Source organism: Onychomys torridus, chromosome 2 (assembly GCF_903995425.1).
Source record: "Onychomys torridus chromosome 2, mOncTor1.1, whole genome shotgun sequence".
In the NCBI taxonomy this organism is placed as follows: domain Eukaryota; kingdom Metazoa; phylum Chordata; class Mammalia; order Rodentia; family Cricetidae; genus Onychomys; species Onychomys torridus.
Window position 1 is genome coordinate 112,558,168 of NC_050444.1, and position 19,134 is coordinate 112,577,301.

General features: G+C 42.3%; 1 protein-coding gene across 3 annotated transcripts in view; it reads left to right on the forward strand.

Annotated features, from left to right (window-relative positions):
• Positions 1-19,134, forward strand: part of Fggy (FGGY carbohydrate kinase domain containing) — a 405,205-nt gene that overhangs the window by 199,250 nt on the left and 186,821 nt on the right. For 2 of the 3 annotated variants that reach the window (XM_036180113.1, XM_036180114.1), the window contains exon 7: positions 3,569-3,697. The exons of the other annotated variant lie outside the window; for it this stretch is intronic. In XM_036180113.1, coding sequence (XP_036036006.1) covers positions 3,569-3,697 — 129 coding nt within the window. The remainder of the gene's footprint in view (positions 1-3,568; positions 3,698-19,134) is intronic. 3 annotated transcript variants of the gene reach the window in all.

The window sequence follows — 19,134 nt, forward strand, 5'->3', positions numbered from 1 at the left end:
ATGGGCTAAATTCTTTAGGGACAAAGCAGAGACAGATATGGAATGAATTATTGAGTGAGAATGGTTATCTGTGAAAGTGGGAGACCCTAGTTCAAAATCAACTTGGCCAGCAAAGCAGAGTGTTATAGAGTGAAGTGTAGATGAATTTCTAATTGGTCTCATTAAATAAAAGACATGGAGCTAGGAATTTGGGTTAAAGCCTTAGAGAGATCAGGGAAATATGGAAAGCCACCAGCTAACCTCACCTCACCAACTCCGTAGCTTCCAAAGAGCAATTTCCTGTCTACCCAGGCTCATATGCCTTGATTTTCTGCCCTCTCATTGGTTCTTAGCCCAGCTACCTCACTTCCTCTTCCTACACAGCTCTGTCACTGTCTGTCTGTATAGATCTCCAGGTCTCTATGGTTGGTACTGGGATTAAAGATGTGTGTCACCAAGTTTGCTTCTGTTCGCTAGTGTGGCCTTGAACACACAGAGATCCTGCCTGCTAAGGGATTAAGGGTGTATGCTTCCTGACTTCTTTGATTACTTAAAATGGCTGGCCTTTCCCCCCTCATCTCCAGGCAAGCTTTATTTATTAATGCACAAATAAAATATAACCACATTTCAGCACAAATAAAATATCACCACAGTGAAGGGCACCTGCCAGCCTTCCTCCTCCTTCACTGAGTCACAGGATGGGGGCCACAGAGAAAGCATCTGTAGCTGAGGTTCCCTGGGGCTTGAGGCTGGCAGCTGGCCACTCTCAGTACCCTCAATCTTTTTAACTAGTCAACTTTTCCTTTCTTGATAAGGGAATTCAAGCCATGGCATCTTCTCCTCCTCCATTCTTCCTACATTAAAACTACCACAATGAGCAGTTATTTCTTTCTCCAAAAAATCTCTCATGTCTTTTCTGTTCCTTCATTCCAATTACTCTTACCTTAATGGCAACTCTTTTTGATGACTGAAGAGCTTCACTGCTGTTTTCTTCCATAATGTGAAGCATATCCTCTCCTAAAATGTTGCTAGAATAAGCATCTGAAAACACAAATCCAGCCACCACTCTCTCTTGCATCATCTCTTCAATGGGATCCAGTGACGTCAGTGCTGAGGCCCAAGCACTGCAGTGCTGTTGCAAGGCCTCCTTCTTTAACCATCTCTGACCCCCGCCTGCTGCTTCCAACCCAGCCTGTGCTCCACACCCTTTATCCAACCCTGGACCAACTGCCCATGGTACTTCCTCTCTATCCTGGTTCTTGTTCAAGATGATATACCTATGGAGAGACCTCCCTGACATGTGTACACTGACACCAGGTCTGCTGCTAGCCCAGGACTCTGCTCACAGTCATCTGCAGCCACTTTTCACAGGGCAGATTCATTCATTTACCAACTAAGCCTTTATTTCTAAATCTCCCCAGCAAAAAGAGGTTTTCCATGCTAATTGCACTCTTGTCTAAAACTGTCCATAGAAGTTACTCCTTTGAAGTTGTAGAGCTTGGAGATGAATCTCTACTGAGTCTCTATTTTTACTTTCTTATAGAAATCAAACCTAAAAATACCTCCATACGTAGGATCTCCAAATGGTGCTAGTTTTAAAATGTACAATAATGCTTGTTTTAGAAATACTCCTCTTGATCCCCTCATTTATTCAAAGCATGTTTGAGAAAAATTCAGGCTTTGATGTTGTAATGCAAGATTTGATGTCAGAGGAAAACTTAAGGCCTACCTTCAACTCTTAAGCTGTGTTGCTGCAGGAAATTTACTGTTCTAAACATTTCAATTTCCTGACATCTACCTGTGAGATGGGGACAAAATGGATACTATGTCCCCTTCATTGATGTGTTAGCAAAATGAAGTGACAAAGGCCATGCTATGTTCTTAGCACAGTGCAGAGATGAGAAGAGAGACTGTTCAGATTCTCGAGGCCAGCTCTTCCACAGTTCTTATGTCCTGGGGATTCAGCTCAGACCAGTGGTCTGCCTTCTTCTACCCCTGTGTTTGTGCATCTGAACTGTGTTCACTAGACTAGCACAATTCACTAGACATAGCACATGACCAACACAAGGGACTTTTTAAACTCTTCTAGTCCTCAAGATAAAGTAAAAAGAAAAAAAATTAGATGAATTCATTCTGATATGACTTATTTAACTTTATTATATAATTTATTATTATATAATTATCATTTCAATATACAGTTTAATTCTTTTTGCTGTGCTTAAGAATAAATCCAGAATCCCATCTACACTAGGCAAGCACAATATCACTGAACCATATCCCCCGACTTGCATAAAATTAGTAGTGAGATATTTTACATTCACTTTTTCAGACTGAACGAATCTTTGGTGTATGTTCTGTGTTTCTTACCAAACACAACTCAGACACTAGATTTCCACTGGAAATGCTTTCTTTTCTTAAATGAATGCTGGCAAAGTAAATTTGCACACTCAGATTATTCCAAACACACTTTGCTTTTCAGAACACAAATTCAATGTGTTTTAAATTTTAAATGTAAATTAATTAAAATCAGTATTGAATGAAGAAGATCTAAAACCCACCACAGTGATGTCAGTCTTTTAGGCTAACCTGTTTCAGAGTTAGTTTAGATAGTTTATTGTTTTAAATATATTTAAATATGGATGGGGTGCTTTATTTCCACTTAGAGGTGACTGTTAGAGCCACTTACTGTCTTCATTTACCGCACATATGTGCATGTGCGTGTGTGTGCCTGTGTGTGTGTGTGTGTGTGTGTGTGTGTGTGTGTGTGTGGGCGTGTGTGCACTGAAAACCTAAAGGCACCTCTACCCAACCCTAGAGCTCCCTAAACAAGTATAAGTGATGCTTTCATGCTCAAAATGTTCATAACACACATTTAGAATCCTAGAATCCTGAGGCTCAATAGAGATTGTAGTATACATATGGTCTAAGTCTTACACAGTCCCTGTAAGGCAACAATACTTATAGAATATTTTTCATAGTAGAAGGGGTCAGCTTCTGTTAAACACCTGACAACAGACAGATCATTTCGTTTTCTTTTGCCTCTCATGGTTTTCTGTGTTCTTATCTCATCTTCCTAACTAGGTTGAAAACAAGAACTGCCTTTTACAGCCCGGCAGTGCCCACACAAAGCTAGACAATCAATAAATTATTAACCAAAGGCCTGCCCAACTGCAAGACTTCAAGGTCACTCGAAATATCAGGGTCACTGCATTGCAAAATTCTAAAGAATTGTTTCTGTGCAAGCAGTAGCCTCATAGAATCCCCCAAGGTTTCAACTGGACTATCTCAAAATGTAAGAAATTCTTTCTTGGAACAACATATTTCCTTCCCTTACCTGACAATAGGAAGCAACTACAGAAGTCACATTTCTGCTTCTTTTGAAGCATGTGTTTGCATGCATATCAAAGACATATACTAAAGGCACAAAATGAGCAAAGAGGTGTTTCATGGCTGTATGGTTTTTGTCTCTGTGAAGTTGAGAAAATGCAGACAAGGGGGATGGAGCAAAAAGGTTCCCTTAAGAAAACCCTCTGTTCACTTCAGAGTATTCCAAACTGATGAGTGTTTGTTTTCTCTCATGTCTACCCAGGAAATCTTGTGCTGCCCCCTGGAACTTCTCTTGGAAGTGGACTCACACCAGAGGCAGCCAAAGAGCTGGGTCTTCCTCCGGGAATTGCTGTGGCAGCCTCTCTCATTGATGCCCATGCAGGAGGACTAGGTAACCTCTTCTTCCCCGCCCAGCACCAGCTCTATAGGTTCTCTGGGTTCTCTGGGCAAACAGAATGGTACCAAGAACCCAGAATACTTCTTTCTGTTTGCACAGCAAAGGTCAAGGGCTGATGATTTAAGGTGTAATAATGAAACATCTTTATGTAGATAGGCATTTGAATAGAATTAGAAAACTTTTGATTAAAATAAAATATATAAAGTATTAATTTCTTAATACATAATAATATGAAATTAATCTAGATAGTTCACTAGCTTACTGAGCGACAACATATATTCACTTCCATCTACAGTGTGTGATGGTAGAATACTTTCATGTATTCTTTTTTTACAAATGGTAGTGTAAAATCTTTATAAGCATAATATATTTATTTAATAAAATATTTGGCTTTTTTCCTAAATCCAATTACTTGATGGAAGCCTTGATTTAATTTCCTGTATAACTTTCAAGTTTTCAGTTCTTGCATTTATTTATTCATTTTTCAAAAACCCATTGACTACTTTCCACACTCTCTAGCCTGGTGCTAAGGGATGGTGGATTTAAAACAGAGCCTGGGCTGGTGTTAGAACTCAGTGGTAAAGCACTTGCCCAGTTTGTACAAGATGTGCAGTTCAATTCTCAGCACCTTAAAACTACGTAAGTGAAATGAAATAAAATAAAACAAAACCACCTTCTCCTCCCAAATTTTAATGGAAAACATACAATGACACAAAGAACAATAGATAGTTAAATGTGGTGGTTCTGTTCTCGTCTTCATCTCAACTGCACGTTCCTTCTTTGACCACTATGATTCTCAGGCTCTCTCAGTTTTACTATGGTCATGTATTTTCCTATCCTTCCAGTACAACAACATTTGTTTCAAATTATGGCTTGTAATCTGTAAGGCAAATGTACCAAGCTGTGACATTGAACTTTCAGAATAGAATGGTATAGTAGAGCAGAGCAGAACACAACAGAGTGTGTGTCTTGCACAGTATGGGTAGGCACTGTGTTGTTAGCCTGTTTCTGCTTGTGAGTATTGTGTATGTGTATACCAGGCCATGGCTAAAATGAATTTCTCATAATGGATTAAGCTCACAAGCCTTTAGTCAAGTCTGGTGACACACGTGTGTCCTTTCAGCTACTTGAGAGGTGAGGCAAGAATTCAGCCAGCTGGGTGGCATAGTAAGACTCCAATTCTTAATTGCTGAGTCATACTTTACCTTAGAGTAGCTGTTCTCACAGACTACCCTTTCATGGTGTTGCTTAAGACCATTGGAAAACACAGATATTTATATTATAATTCATAACAGTAGCAAAGTTACCTTTATAAAGTAACAATGAAAGTAATTGCATGGTTGGGGGTCACCATAACATGAAGAACTGTATTAAAGGGTTAGGACGCATTAGGCAGGTTGAGAATCACTGCCTTTAAGTCCAGAGCTATCTCTTAAGGACTTGCATAGATTGTTTTTCCAGATCTCATTCCATTACATGTCTGTCTTGGCACATGTGTTATCTGCCTAGAAATGACTGTTATAATCTCAACCTACTTTACTCTGCTGTAGCAGCATCCCTGAGGCCACAGATACTGAGAGTATAGATTTATTCCTACAGTTCTGTAGCCTGGAAGTTCAAGGTCAAGAGACTCACATCTAGTAAAGTTCTGTCTGTGTTAGAAAGTGGAAGGGCAAGTGAGCATGTTTTTGTTTTGTTTTGTTTTGTTTTTGTTTTTCCAGACAGGGTTTCCCTGTGTAGCTTTGCTTTGCGCCTCTCCTGGAACTCACTTGGTAGACCAGGCTGGCCTCGAACTCACAGAGATCTGCCTGGCTCTGCCTCCTCCACCACCACCACCACCACCACCACCACCACCACCACCACCACCACCACCACCACCACCCGGCCAAGTGAACATTTTTGCACATGAATGAGAAAGGAGGTTGCTTTCATTGGGAATCCTCTCATTAATATATTATCCCCCTGCCGCCTTGAACACCTCCTACAGCTCCCACCTCTCAGCATTGTCGCAAATGGGGAGGCTTTCCGGGTAGGTAACCCCTCCAATGTGAAGGTCAATAAAAGCTTCATCCTTTACAGGGTGTTCAGTGGAGCAGTCAGATTTAGAAATTCTGTAAATTGTGCTCCTTTTTGTCATATTTATTTATTTGAAGAAATGAACACATTATGTTAATAATTTTATGATTGTTCTGATTGTCTTTTCTACCAGACAGAGAATTTCTTGAGAACAAGGACACCTTGTTATTAATCTCATATTCCTAGTGGTGAACATTGCATTGTGTTTTATAGGTTGCTGATAAATGCATTGAGTAAAGTCACATTAAACTTTAGAGGGAAGGTTAATCTGTTTCCTGATGTGTGGCATGGATGACACTCATCAGTCTGAGAGCTCTGTCCCTGTTCATCTTTCTGTTCTCAGGCTCTGGCCCAGAGAAAGAATAAACAACAGGACTGCACATGGAATAGCAGGGTGACTCGTGGTGTGGCTCTGACCACAGGCAGGGTTGTTTCTTTCCAGCACCTCCCAATGGGAGCAGTGCTTCTGGATAGAATGTCATGCTTTGAAGCACAGGCAAAGACGGAGCTGGAGGTGTAGACAGACATGGAGTGTTCCTGTCTTAGTTACCCTGACCACGCAGATCATGGAGGTGCTCAGGGAAACTTCCTTCATCATCTTTTGCAATTTCCCCTAGGGTGACAGTCTCAACCATTTGCCTCACCCAGGTGACAAACACTTGGCGGGGGCCTTGTATTGGGGAGCCGCAGGCACCGTGGGTTTCCTTGTCAGCTTCCCTGGCCTCCCTAAGGACATGCCAAAACACACCTTCTTATTTCTGCCCAGGACATTTTGTACTGTCCAAGAGGGGGAAACTCCCAGATGACCCCCATTTGTTGTTTAAATACAGAGCTCACTGATAGAACTTTTATTTCCAGAAGCTTTGGCTTACATGTTTTGTGGCCCAGTTATCTCACACTAATGAGTTCCACACCTATTAAAAGTAAATTTGTGAAGTAGAAATATAGAATAAATTTCTGGATTCCTAAAGGACAGAACTCAGGTGCCCGTGCTGACTGGAGAGGGCCGGGGAAGGGGTTCTCTTTGCTAAGGGATAGGAAGACTTACTGATAATTCTGATCAAGTTTTGTCCTTACAGATTCTTACCCTGCCCCCTTTCCCCATCACCTGTTAGGATATCTGGGAAGGTAAAGAGGCCTGGAAGCAATAATTATGCTCACTTTCCACCTTGTGTCTGTCATGTTGGGGTTCAGAGGAGAACAGAGGCCAGAGAGGCCTGAACAACCATTTGATCACAGATAGACTACAGATGAATATCAAATGTGTACAACCTGTCTGTGCTGGGTCTGGACACTGGAGATTGTCAGCAGTGAACAAACCAGACAAGGACCATTCCTTCTGGGGAGATTTCTATTGTTCTCCCTACTCTACATTTATGTAGCTTCCTGGTATTGGTTTGAGATAGCAGATCTCCTGACTGGGCTACATTCTTGTTCTGCCTACAAGCAGGCTACCTCTTCATCTTCTGTTTTCTCTTTTATGGGAAGAGCTAGCAATGGCCCTTCGTGGTTTTCCTGTGAAAACCAGTGTTATATACATCACACATGTGCATAGACACAGACCCATACATGCACACACATGCTCACACACACAGAGAGACACACAGACACACTCACTCGCTCACTCTCCCAGATGTGCATTATTTCTCAGCAGAACTCTCTTCTCTTCTCTGTGGATAGACAGGCATAAAAGAAGAACCATGGCTCTGACTCCACTGTATCCCCAGAAGGTGCCCTCATTTTCCTCCTCATGTCCTCCTAAAGAATGTGGGATTCAGCACTCTAACAACCTACACAGGTTTCAGTCAGAAACAGCTTTAAGAGCTGATTGGGTAAATTTGGTACTCAGTGACCCCAAATGTCATTGTAAGAGCCTAGCTTTGGAGGGAGAGTGGTATGCCATCCAGGCCTCTCACAGCACTGCTGTAACAACTATGGGCATGTCATATGCTGGCCTGACAGGATCAGCAATGGACCCCACATTCTGAGAAGTAGGAAGGGTCACCTCTCAGCTGAAATATCCCATGGACTCTCATTCCCAGAGACAGCCTGGGATGAGAAGATAAGGATCAAAGAGCAGCACAACTCAATTCATGAGTTTTCCAGCTCTGGAAACAGAGGAGGAAGGACTTTGTGGGAATGAAAAGCCAAAGATAAAAGAACATTTTGTTCTTAAGGGACTGGTTCGTGAGTTCTCCAGCAGCCAGCCAGCAGATAGGAGTAGTTTTGTTTGCACTTTGTGGGGGTGGTTCTGGCCAGGGCTCCTGCTGCTGGTATTTTTCTAGCTTGTAAAAATAGCATTAACTTTGTTCCAGGTCTGTCCTTGGCTCCAGCGCCCCAACTGTCCTGAAAGGAAATAACAACCTCATTTCTTTCTTGGGCCCCCTTTCCTTTCAGTGGCTCTCTTCCGCTATCAGACAAACTCTGACTATCCATCAAAGCTTGAAGATGCTGCCATCTTCTTTGGGAAGCCTTCCTTGACTCCCAGGCTAAATGAATCCCTCCTTTGTCTGTGTTCTTGCTGTATCTTATGTTTGCTGCTTTGTATGTCAACATCATCTCATTTACTCTTGTGAAAGTTCTTGTCATATTCTGTCATTTCATCCTGAGTGGTTAGAGTCATAGTAGGTAAATGAAAGAATCACATTTCCTCACTAGTGGATACTACTTCAGCTAAGAGGCAGCTGTCTTTGTATGGGAGCTGTATCTGGTTCAGATCTTCAGGAGAAAGCATTAAGTCTAAGCAATTCCTCAGCTAATCCTAGATGTCTGGAAATCTCCACAATTTCTGTTTATACTCACACTAGCCTGTTTTGGTCAAAATCAAACTTTTTTTTGCTAAGTTGAGCACAACTTTTTAATTACTGACATTGGATTCTCTGTTAGATGTTGTATTGTCTTAAACTGCTCATCTGAATTGCAGTGCTGAAAAAAATAAGAACTAACTTCCTTCCTTCCTTCTCTTCTTCTTCTCCTCCTCCTCCTCCTCCTCCTCCTCCTCCTTCTTCTTCTTCTTCTTCTTCTTCTTTTAATAGCAGAAGAATTCTTTTAGCCAGTCTTAGAAAAAGAACTTCTGGTCCTTGCCTTGCTAGAACAACACAGTTTCTTCCAGTGACCAACCAACCATGCCAGTTTCTTATCTCACTATTTTCTATGTTCTGGAAGAGACAGTAGGTAAGCAACAGATTCTAGTAATGTGATTTGAGGAGTGCTTATTTATAATTAATATGCACACATGGATATGAGATGTGGCCTGTTTGATGACAAACATTCTTGCAAGCAATGATCTCTTATATTTGTAAACTTTAGACTGAAGAAGCACAATTCTGCTCAATGTAGAAACACTCCTCACAGCAACTTTGTTCTTTAATGGGTCAGATATGTGAATCCTTATTTGGCCGTGGGAGCACCTGCAACTCAGAGTTGACTTATGGACCTAAGAATAGACATCTACTTGTTGTCTTACCTGTTATCTATTTGTTATCTCACACTTAGTACAGGAAGAAGCTCTTTACATGCTGCTCTTCTTTTATGTTTGCCAAATGAGACAACAGTGCCTCATATAACCGCTTAACTTTGTCAGAAACTACATGTCAAGGTGGAGGATTGTGATTAAGCCCGTCTGGTCCAATTCCATGACTCACACTTATCACTGTGTGATGTGGAATGATGGACCTATTAATATATGGTTGGTCTACTTTTGAATCTGTCATCTAGAATAGCTAAATAAGTAACAAATCTTGAGAAAATCCTTTCAGCAAGTATACTGCTAAGCAGCTTTACTAGCTGATGAAGAAGGAAGGTGAATGGGAAAAAGCAGTAGAGTTTTGGGAGTTTTGGAAAATTGCAGTAAACAGGCAAGTAAGTACAGTAATTACAGTTATTTGTGCTAAATGTGGAAGGCTTTGGTAAAACATAAAATAGTCTCAAAATTGAGACAGGAAATTACAGGAGCATCCCTGGGTAAGTGATGCCTAGAACTGTGCTCACAGCAGGCCATGCCATTATTATTTTCTTGCAAAGTAGAATGTGTTTGTTCAGTCACTTTTAAACTTTGAGTATTATTTCTAATAATACATTGATAATATAGGCATCTTTAATAAGAACCACAATTCTTAGTACTACATGACCATTTCCTTCCTGTCTTCTATGGCTCCTGACTCTGCCTAGTGCTTCATATACTTTATTTTTACCTTTTAATATCAATCATAGTAGGTAAAGATTAGTTCTCATGTTGTGAGGCACAAAGTAACATTTCCAGAATCCCATAGCTAGTGTCTTAGCTAGCTTTGCACTTGAGATTAGGTCTGTAGCTCATATTATTTTCTCTAGGCTAGTGGATCTCAAACAGGGGTGACTTTAGTCACCTGCAGTGCACTTAGCACAGAGTTATCACTCCTGAGGAGGGGGAAATATCACTGGTGTGTGGGAAAATGAAGCCAGAGATGTTGCTAGCCACACTGCATGCTCAGGTTAATCCCTGCAATAAAGAATCACCCAGCCATGGACTTCACCAGTATCGTGGCTGAGAAGGCTTGCTTTGTCTCAAAACAACTACAATGATAATATGTCCCATTATCAATCCAGCTTCTTTCTGTAAAAGCAAGAAATAAGCCAAAATAATGGTTTTACTAATGTGGTACTTTTGAAAAGTAATATCCTTAGACATAAACTTCTCAATAAAAACAGGTGATAAAAAGAAATGGAAGTAGAGATTGAGGAGTCAGGATTGACATGGCGTCCTCAGCACCTGGCCTCCTGACATGGAGCTTCTATAACAGTTGGCCTTCTTCCCATGCACACATGCTTTCTCCCCCTTTCCTTTACGCCCATGCTTCACTGCTGAGTGTAGCTCCTTCTCCTCACCTAGACATTCCTACTCAGTCATCAGCAAACAGTCAAAATACAATGTTACCTCTGCTATAACTTCTCTAAATCCCACCCTTCAAAGAGAATTAGTTGCCCTCTCTGATGTTTCTTCTGTATATATTCTACCCATTTCAGCTTTCTTTTGTGTGCATGCCATCCAACATGGATCCTGTTGACATAGCTATGAAAGGGTTTTGTGAGCTTGCAAGTTCCTAAATCCAGAAAGAGGGACTTTGAAATGTAGATTTCAGGTCTTATTGGCTCATGATGCTGAATCTAGCTTTGTGTTCACAAAATATCACCTGTAACCCAGAGGAGCCAAAATACAGAGACACATGGCACCAAGGACATGAGTTCAGAGAAGGTGTGATGTTCAACTGACAGGTGGGCAGGTGAGACCAGAGCTGAGTGGTCCAGACTCTGAGCAAGAACTGGAAACAACAGGAAGCTTTTTCAAAGGGCCCCTAAAAAGACAGGCAGTCCACAGAAATGGAAGGGATCCCAGGCACTGATAAAGCCATATGTGGAGTCTGGAAGGAGAAAGGCTGTGCCAGGCCCCGAGCAGATAGCAAATGCACAGCTTCAGGGAGTTTCTGGGGATGATCAGAAACAGAAGGAAGAATGTGTTAATATGGTTTCAGGATTGTGGTTTTAAGCTGAGGTTTGATTTCATGAGAATCACTTGTTGCATGAGATCTCAGCAGCTATATGAGAGTGGTAGGCACATACATGGTAGAGGGGCACAGGGGTCATTTAGGGCTGGAAAATTTGGGTATTTCTGTTCCCACACTCCCCAGGACTTTCTAGAGGAGCTGCAGAGGACTGGCTTGAGCCAGGTGACCAGTCTCTTACCTGTAGACAGAAAGCTGGGAGAGATCCAGGCCTCAGGCCTGCAGCCAGTTCCTCTAGCCACATAATTCAGTACGTGAACCGTGACTCTGCCATGAAATCATAATGTTTGCAGTTTGATATATACACACTCCTCTTTGGATAATGAGTTATCATACAGTTTGGGAACAAAAAGGCTTCCAAAAGCGTTTCTATACTAAATTCTCTCATTTGCAGAGGAGAAAACCAAGGCTCAGAGACGCAATGCGGTGTTGCCCAAGGCTGTACTAGAAAGTTATAGTCAAAGCTGGATTGAAGATCTGTGTGTTCTCTTTTGGCTTGGCAGGGCAGCCAGGGCTCTGCTCCATTATGTAACACCATTTCCCAATAGGAAAAAAGACAGAGTCCTGGTATGTTATTCCATTCCTTACCATAGATCCTATGTAATGGCTGTAGACTATGTCACAGCTGGCCATTAAACAGGTAAATTAGTTTTTCTAAGCTATACATGAATAAGTTCTTTGTTTTGTTGTTGAAATCTACAGAGCTCTAAAATGTCTCCTGCCAAGCTGTCAATAATCAAAACACATGGTGAACAGCTTCCTCTGAAGAGCTCAGCCTTCTTATTTTCATTTCACCTATAACTCACTGAACATATACTCTGTGCCGAGTGTTTGGTTAGGGCCTTTAACAGTCACTGTGTCAGCTTGAAACCACTCTGAGCTCCCATTGTTTTCTGCATCCAGTGTTCAAGGGAATCAAGGTTTATTAGCTTGCTCATTGTAATGTTTTTTAATTAATTAATTTATTTTATATCTTGAACTTCATTTTCCCTTCCCTCCTCTCTATCCCTTCCCTTCCCCCTCCTCGTTGTGTCCCCCCACCACCACCACCACCAGTCCACTTGTCCTCTTTTTCTGTTTAGAAACAAGCAGGCCTCTCTTGGGTATCAACAAAGAATGGCACATCAGGTTGCAGTAAGACTAAGCACCTTCCCTTGTATTAAGGCTGGGCAAGGCAATCCAGTATGAGGAGAAGTAGATTCTCAAGAGTCAGGCAAAGCATCAGGAATAGCCCCTGCTCCCATTGTTAGGAGTCCCACAAGTAGACCAAGCTGCACAGCTGTCACACATATGTAGAGGGCCTAGGTAGGTCCTATGCAGGTTTCCTTGTTGTTGGTTCAGACTCTCTGAGTACCTATGAGCCAGGTTAGTTGATTCTGTGGGTTTTCTTGTGATGCCCTTGACTTGTCTGGCTCCTATAATCCTTCCTTCCTCTCTTTAGCAGGATTCCTCAGGCTCAGGCTAATGTTTGGCTGTGGATCTCTGCATCTGTTTCTATCAGTTTCTGGACGAAGGTTCTCTGATGATGATTGAGGTAGTCACCAATCTGATCACAGGAGAGGACAGTTCAGGTTTTGCATCTATAATTGTTAGGAGTCTTAGCTGGGGTCATCTTTGTAGATTCTTGTATCAGGTTTCGAGCTGACCTTGAAATGCCCCCCTTTCCAGTCATCTCTTTCAGTACTCTCCTGTAGAGACCCACAGAGGTTTCTTTGTGAGAACTTACTCAGGGTATGAGCATCTGAGGTTGCTTTACCCAGCAGGGCTGCAAAAGGGGATGATTTGACCACGAGCATGGTTACCAGGTGTCTGGAAGGGACTGCACTTGGCTGTGCAGTGTGCTTTGATCTAGCAAGGGAGAGGTCTTTTGCCCCACCCCTTGACATTGTTATAAAAAGTCCTTTTGAAGAGGCAGAAGGGGCCATTGGATTGTGATCCAGGTCTTCCCGAAACTATCTTGTGTTTGTCTTTATCCTCTTTGCTATCTTTCTATTTAAAAGTTTCTTATCCCTCTCTTCTCCTCATAGGAACCCTTTAAAAGGTGGGAGCTGGCCTCCCACACTCTCCCCGTCCACTCTAACCCCATCCCTCAAGTTCCCATCCTTACCCTCCCCCAGTCCACCTAGGAGATCTCTTCTGTTTCCCCTTCCCAGGGAGATCCATGCATTCCCTCTTGGGCTCTCCTTGTTCCCTAGCCTCTCTGGGTGTGTGGACTATAGCATAGTTATCCTTTACTCAATCTAGATGCCCCTCATCTGAAGAATGTTTAAAGAAAACATGGTATGTTCGCATAATAGAGTATTACTAAGCCATTAAAAACACTGACATCAGGAAATTTAAAGGCAAATGAATGGAACTAGAAAAAAAAATCCTGCTGAGTGAGGTAACCCAGACTCAGAAAGACAAACATGGTATATACTCACTCATAAGTGGATATTAGTTGTAAAGTAAAGAATAATCATTGTCATGTTTTAATGCATGATCCTGTTAGGTCCTGTGCTGAGGATATCCTTCTCTCAGTCCTGTGGTTTTCTATCCTTGTGAATAATTTATGAATACATATGTGTATTGGTATGTCCATGCCTTTACTTACATCAGTCCACACTGGTGTTCCAATCAGGGTAGTAATCATAGTCAACTTACTTTGGAGCAAGTGCATTTCTAGATGTATTTATGAATGAGAAAGTTGAGGCATGGAGCATGGAAGTTAGTTTGATAGAGGCATTCTAAGCAACCCAAAGGCCCAGATTCTGTCATATGAGGTTTGTTAGACAAGTCTACAAATAGGGAACAGTAATATTAATTTTGTTAATATTTATGCCAGCTTTATTTGTATAGTATCTTGCTGTCTTCAAACCACCATCCCAGGAACAAGGAAGAGTTGTTTCCTTTTAGCAGCTTAGAAAATTGATACTCCAGGAAGCAAATGAATTAGCCAAAGTTAGAGAACCAGGAGTGCTTGCATTCAGACAAGCCCCATCTGTGTGCCCTGCCATGTATTTGCGTCAATCTTGCCACAATCTCTGCATCAAACAGGGAACAAGCTGTGCACAGCACATTGAGTGGAATGTCTTGACCCAGTGTGAGTGAGTGGCTGTGGCCAGAGCCCTCTGCAGCACACCTCTCACCTTGTCATCAGCCCCAGCACCTTGTCTGCTCTCTGAGAGGAGCCATATCCAGAGGGCTGCAGTTAGTGGTTCACTTGTGGGTATGTGGCTGGAAAGATGAGCTGTTGCTTTCCATTGCTGAGCTTAGCAATGAAACTAAAAAGAACAGAACCCAACCTGGTTCTGGCACCTACCTGTTAGGGGATGCCACTCTCTTTGGGGCCTGGCCTTCCAGGCCATACTTGTGCCATTAACCCTTTCTCAGGCTTCAGAAGTGCAACACATACTCTACATGCTGCCCCAGAGCATTCCTGTTTACTTTGGTCCACACCAGCAGCCAATGGTGGGAAAATGCATGTGTGTATCAACTGCCTACATGGACTGCTCGCCACTCCCTTAGGACCTCTCAGTAGTCCTGCTTCGTTTTCTTGTTTTCAATTTTCTCTTAACTATGCATTCAGATATGTGTGTAGATACTGTATTGTAAATGCAGCATCTGACAAAAGAGAAAATGGCTTTTGAAATTCCCCATCCTACCTCAGTGCCTTGTAAGAAGCCAAGGGAGTTTGTTGGAATATAGGGAAACCTCTAGACTCAAGTTCTATCACCCAACTGCACTCCCTTTCCATGGTGCTGACCACTTTGTGTACTACTCTACTATGCATCAGAATTTGGCTCTGAAGCCAGTAAGAATTGGAAGTGAGGAGGTAACACAGTGGAGTAGTTAAGGACTCACAACTACTCAAGCCCAGAGTCACAGGTAGATGTTGGCCCCTTAGGAAAACATTTGACATTTCATGCTTTGGTTTTGCTACCTGTGGAATAGGAACAATAACAGTAGCTACCTTATAGAGATGTTTAATGACTAAGTAGGGGGCAGAGCTGCATGCAAAGGCTACCTGTCACTCTCCAAGGTGATGAAGGTGTGGGAGAGGAGAGGGAGTGAATTCACTGGCTTGCCTGGAATAAGTTAGAACATCACCTAGGATGAAAAATTGGGATCTGCACATCAAGAAGCAGGAGCAGCACATACCAAGAGCCTGGAAATATAAAAAGGCCTGGTATAGATAAGGAGTGTTTCAGCATGGCAAGCTTCCATTGTGCCTGAGAGGCAAGTAGAATGAACCAGTTTGGAAGATAGCCTGAGTGACGGACACAGTTTGCGCTATGCAGCCAAGGCCTGGGGTCATATCCCTTCACTGCTCCATGCCTCCCTTCTCCTTCTGTCAGTGGGGTGAGAATAGTACCTCCCGGGACAACTGTACAGATGCCTCTCCTAACACACTGGGAGGTCTCAGCCGGCTTAGCCATGCCAGTCTGGAAGTTGCATGTGGAAAGCTTGGAAATCTGAGCCAAAGAGGTCGGATGTTAAATGAATCTGAATGAACTCTCTCTGTTTTGGTAGCTTCTTCGGCATTGACTGTGACATGAGCAATATGGGGAATGTTGTACGTGGAGCATGTTCTTTGGAGGTGCAGTCATCCATTCTAATACCAGCAATGAGACTGAAAGCAAGGGTAAATGCAGGGGGAAATGCCATCTCATTTTGAGCTTGGAGCAAAATACACTTGTGGAGTAGCAGATCTGCCAGTCTATGAATGCAGAGGTGACCATCCCAGCCAATGCTTAGTGCCTGACATAGCACCACCCTTGCCTGGTCTGCAGGATGGTGTCTTGCAAGAAGACTGAGTTTTCTTGTCTCTCACTTCCAGCTCTCAGCAGTCGAGAGTAGGCAGTGTTGGTCCTCACCATCCATAGTCCCACCTCTGTTCCCACCATTCTCTTTTGGGGATGGAACTTTCTCTGTTCCTTTTTCCTCATCCTTTAGCTCCTCACCTTATTATCTCTTAGTGTTTTTCCAATTCAAGCAGAAAATGTAGAGATAATTCACGGTTGTTATTGTGTGAGCTGGTGACTAGCTTTGCAGAGCTGTAAGGGTATCTGGACTCATACTTAATGTTCCTATCTTCATTTTGTGGGTGACAATGACAAATTACTACCCTCCCCCCATGACTTCCCTCTGCTCCTGTCTTACTTGGAAATTACTGTTTACTGGAGGTAGAGACTAGAAAATGCCTGGGGGGACAGCAGGAGAAATCAGTTCTTTAGATAACTCCCAGTTAGTCATAGTAAATGATCAATATGGATAAGAAAAAAAAAGAGAAAGAAAGAGTATATTTTTACTTAAACTCAAAACAACTCACAGGAGCTTATCTGATTTCTAGCTTTATTTACTTATTATAAAATTTTCTACACTTGAGTATATGTCTGATCACCTGCTATATTTGAAAATATAATGCCTCCCACAGGTTCATATTTGGAAACCTTAGTCTCTGCAGGGTGGTATTATTGAGGACAGCCTGGAAGCTTTGTGAGACAGGGCCTAGCTAGAAATAATAGGTTACTGGGTTAGGAACTCAGGAGCATATTAGTCCTGGCAGCTTCCGGTCTTACTCTTTACTTCCTGGCCCACTACAATGAGAACCAACCTGCCCCTTCCCCACCCCCATGGCCTCCTTGCAATAAACTAAACCCCATAAAACTGTGAGCCAAAATAAATCTATCTTCTTTTGGGTTGTCTGTGTCAATAATTTGGTCAGAGACAGAAACATAATTAATATATCATCCAAGTTGTTTCAAGCCCAGGCCTAGTCAGCACAGATCAAGGTGGAACTGGGGCCTTACTATCTTCATGTATCAGCTCCCACATGGACCTTACGGTCTTCACCTAGGTACTTTATAAGACAGCAGGAGCTGGAGCCAGCTGCAGCTGATCACCTTAAAAGTTTTGTGCATCTTCAGCCTTGGTGCAGTGGGAAGGGGCTTGGACCTGCCTAGGCTCAATGTGCTGGGCTCTGCTGACTCCCCATGGGAGACATCGATTTTGGGGATATGGGAATGTGGGGTGGCTCGGAGAATAGGGCTGGGGGTAGGAGGAGGGAGGAGGGGGGAATCTATGGATAGTATGTGGAGTGAGCAGAAAATTTCTTAATAAAGAAAAATTTGAAAAAAGTTTTGTGCATCTTGAAAAGACAACAGGTAACAGGAAGATTGCATTTTATCATCTGTGTTTCAGAGGTGGAGCATGCAGGGGTCTTCTGTCTGTTGCACTAATGTGATGTGGGCACTCCCTCAATGACAGCAACCTGGGGGCTCTGGTGTGTCTGACTGAAGCACTGCAAAGTATTCAACTTCAAACATGCCCATGTTATCCACCTTTTCTGTATTTGATTTTTAAAATATATTCAAACACCTAAAGATTTGACGTTTTTGTCAAATCAAAGCCTCTATTCTTTTGTCTTAAGAGGATATGTTATGCTTTCAATCCATATTGCTGCAGGTTCCTATGCTTAATGTAGCTTAGGGAGTTAAAAGTGTGTCAGCCTGTGACTCCCCACCTTGAAGCCCTGCAGGGCTATCTCCTACCACTATTGTTAATGAGTGAAAACTTCCCACACCTTCTATCAACAGGGCTCTCACGGCTGAAACTTGTAAAGAAAAACCCACAAAATTGGATTCTGTGAAATATATCAAATATCCCCAAATAAAATGACTCTTCAAAGGAATTCATATATATCGTCTGCCATGCTGTGATGTAACATTATTACCCAGACTAATGCATGTGGCCCAATAATTCTTTCCACTTGTGTATATCCCCATCACTAAGTATAAGACATAGACAATAATATTTAAACACCGAAATATACAATGGCATTCCTGCTGTCTCCCCAACTTGCACTGTGAGCTTCTTCTGGGCAATGGTATCTGTTTATATTCTTAAACCCAGTAATGACTTCAGTAAATGAATGAATATATACATGCATGAATGAGTTTGCTGAGAAGCATGCTAAATACTGGACCCATTTAAGGTGCAAACACAATAATAAAAAATATTGAGACTTGTGGATTAAGGTTCTAGAAATACAAAGATGCTGACATTCCTTGATAAATCTCAGTGTAACAGAAATGTGCTGAGGAGACCATATGTATAACTGATACCCACTCCAGTGCTCGCTCAAAGGTAACATTCTAATGAGAACTCCCTCATATTAGCCATCCTGCTCCCTCTGGGAGGTGGGAAGGAGTAAGTATCATTTGAATTGAACCTAGGCTAAAGGATGTTCTCTCCACAAAAAGTAATAGAAGGCAAGGGATTCTGGACAGAGAGAATAATATAATGTACATATAGAAGTGGGGTTGGGAAATACAAGCTAGCACTGTCCCTGGACATCTCCGAGGGATTCCTTCCTATAGAGCTGTAAAAATCATAGAGGTAGAGACAGCTTGGGAGCCATTGAGGACCATGCCGGACCATGCTGAAAAGTTTGGCTTTTCCCCTCTCCTCTCCTCAGGTCCTGGCAAGTCATTGGTGATGTTGTTAAGACACTCTTCTGTAATTCAGATTCATATATGTTTTGGTTTGGTTTGGTTTGTTTGTTTTGAAACAGGATCTAACTCCAGGTCATCCCAGGCTACAATTCTGCATCAGTTTTCTCAGTGCTGGGATTAGAGTTATTAATTACCATATCCAGTAAAGGCTTCATATATGGATGGACACACACACACACACACACACACACACACACACACACACACACATACATATATAAAACACATCCACATGTGTGTGTGCATAAAGGGTTTGTTTAAAACAAGCTGTGGTAATGGATCTTGAAAGGAAGATAGGGAATTTGACATCTCCTTAGCA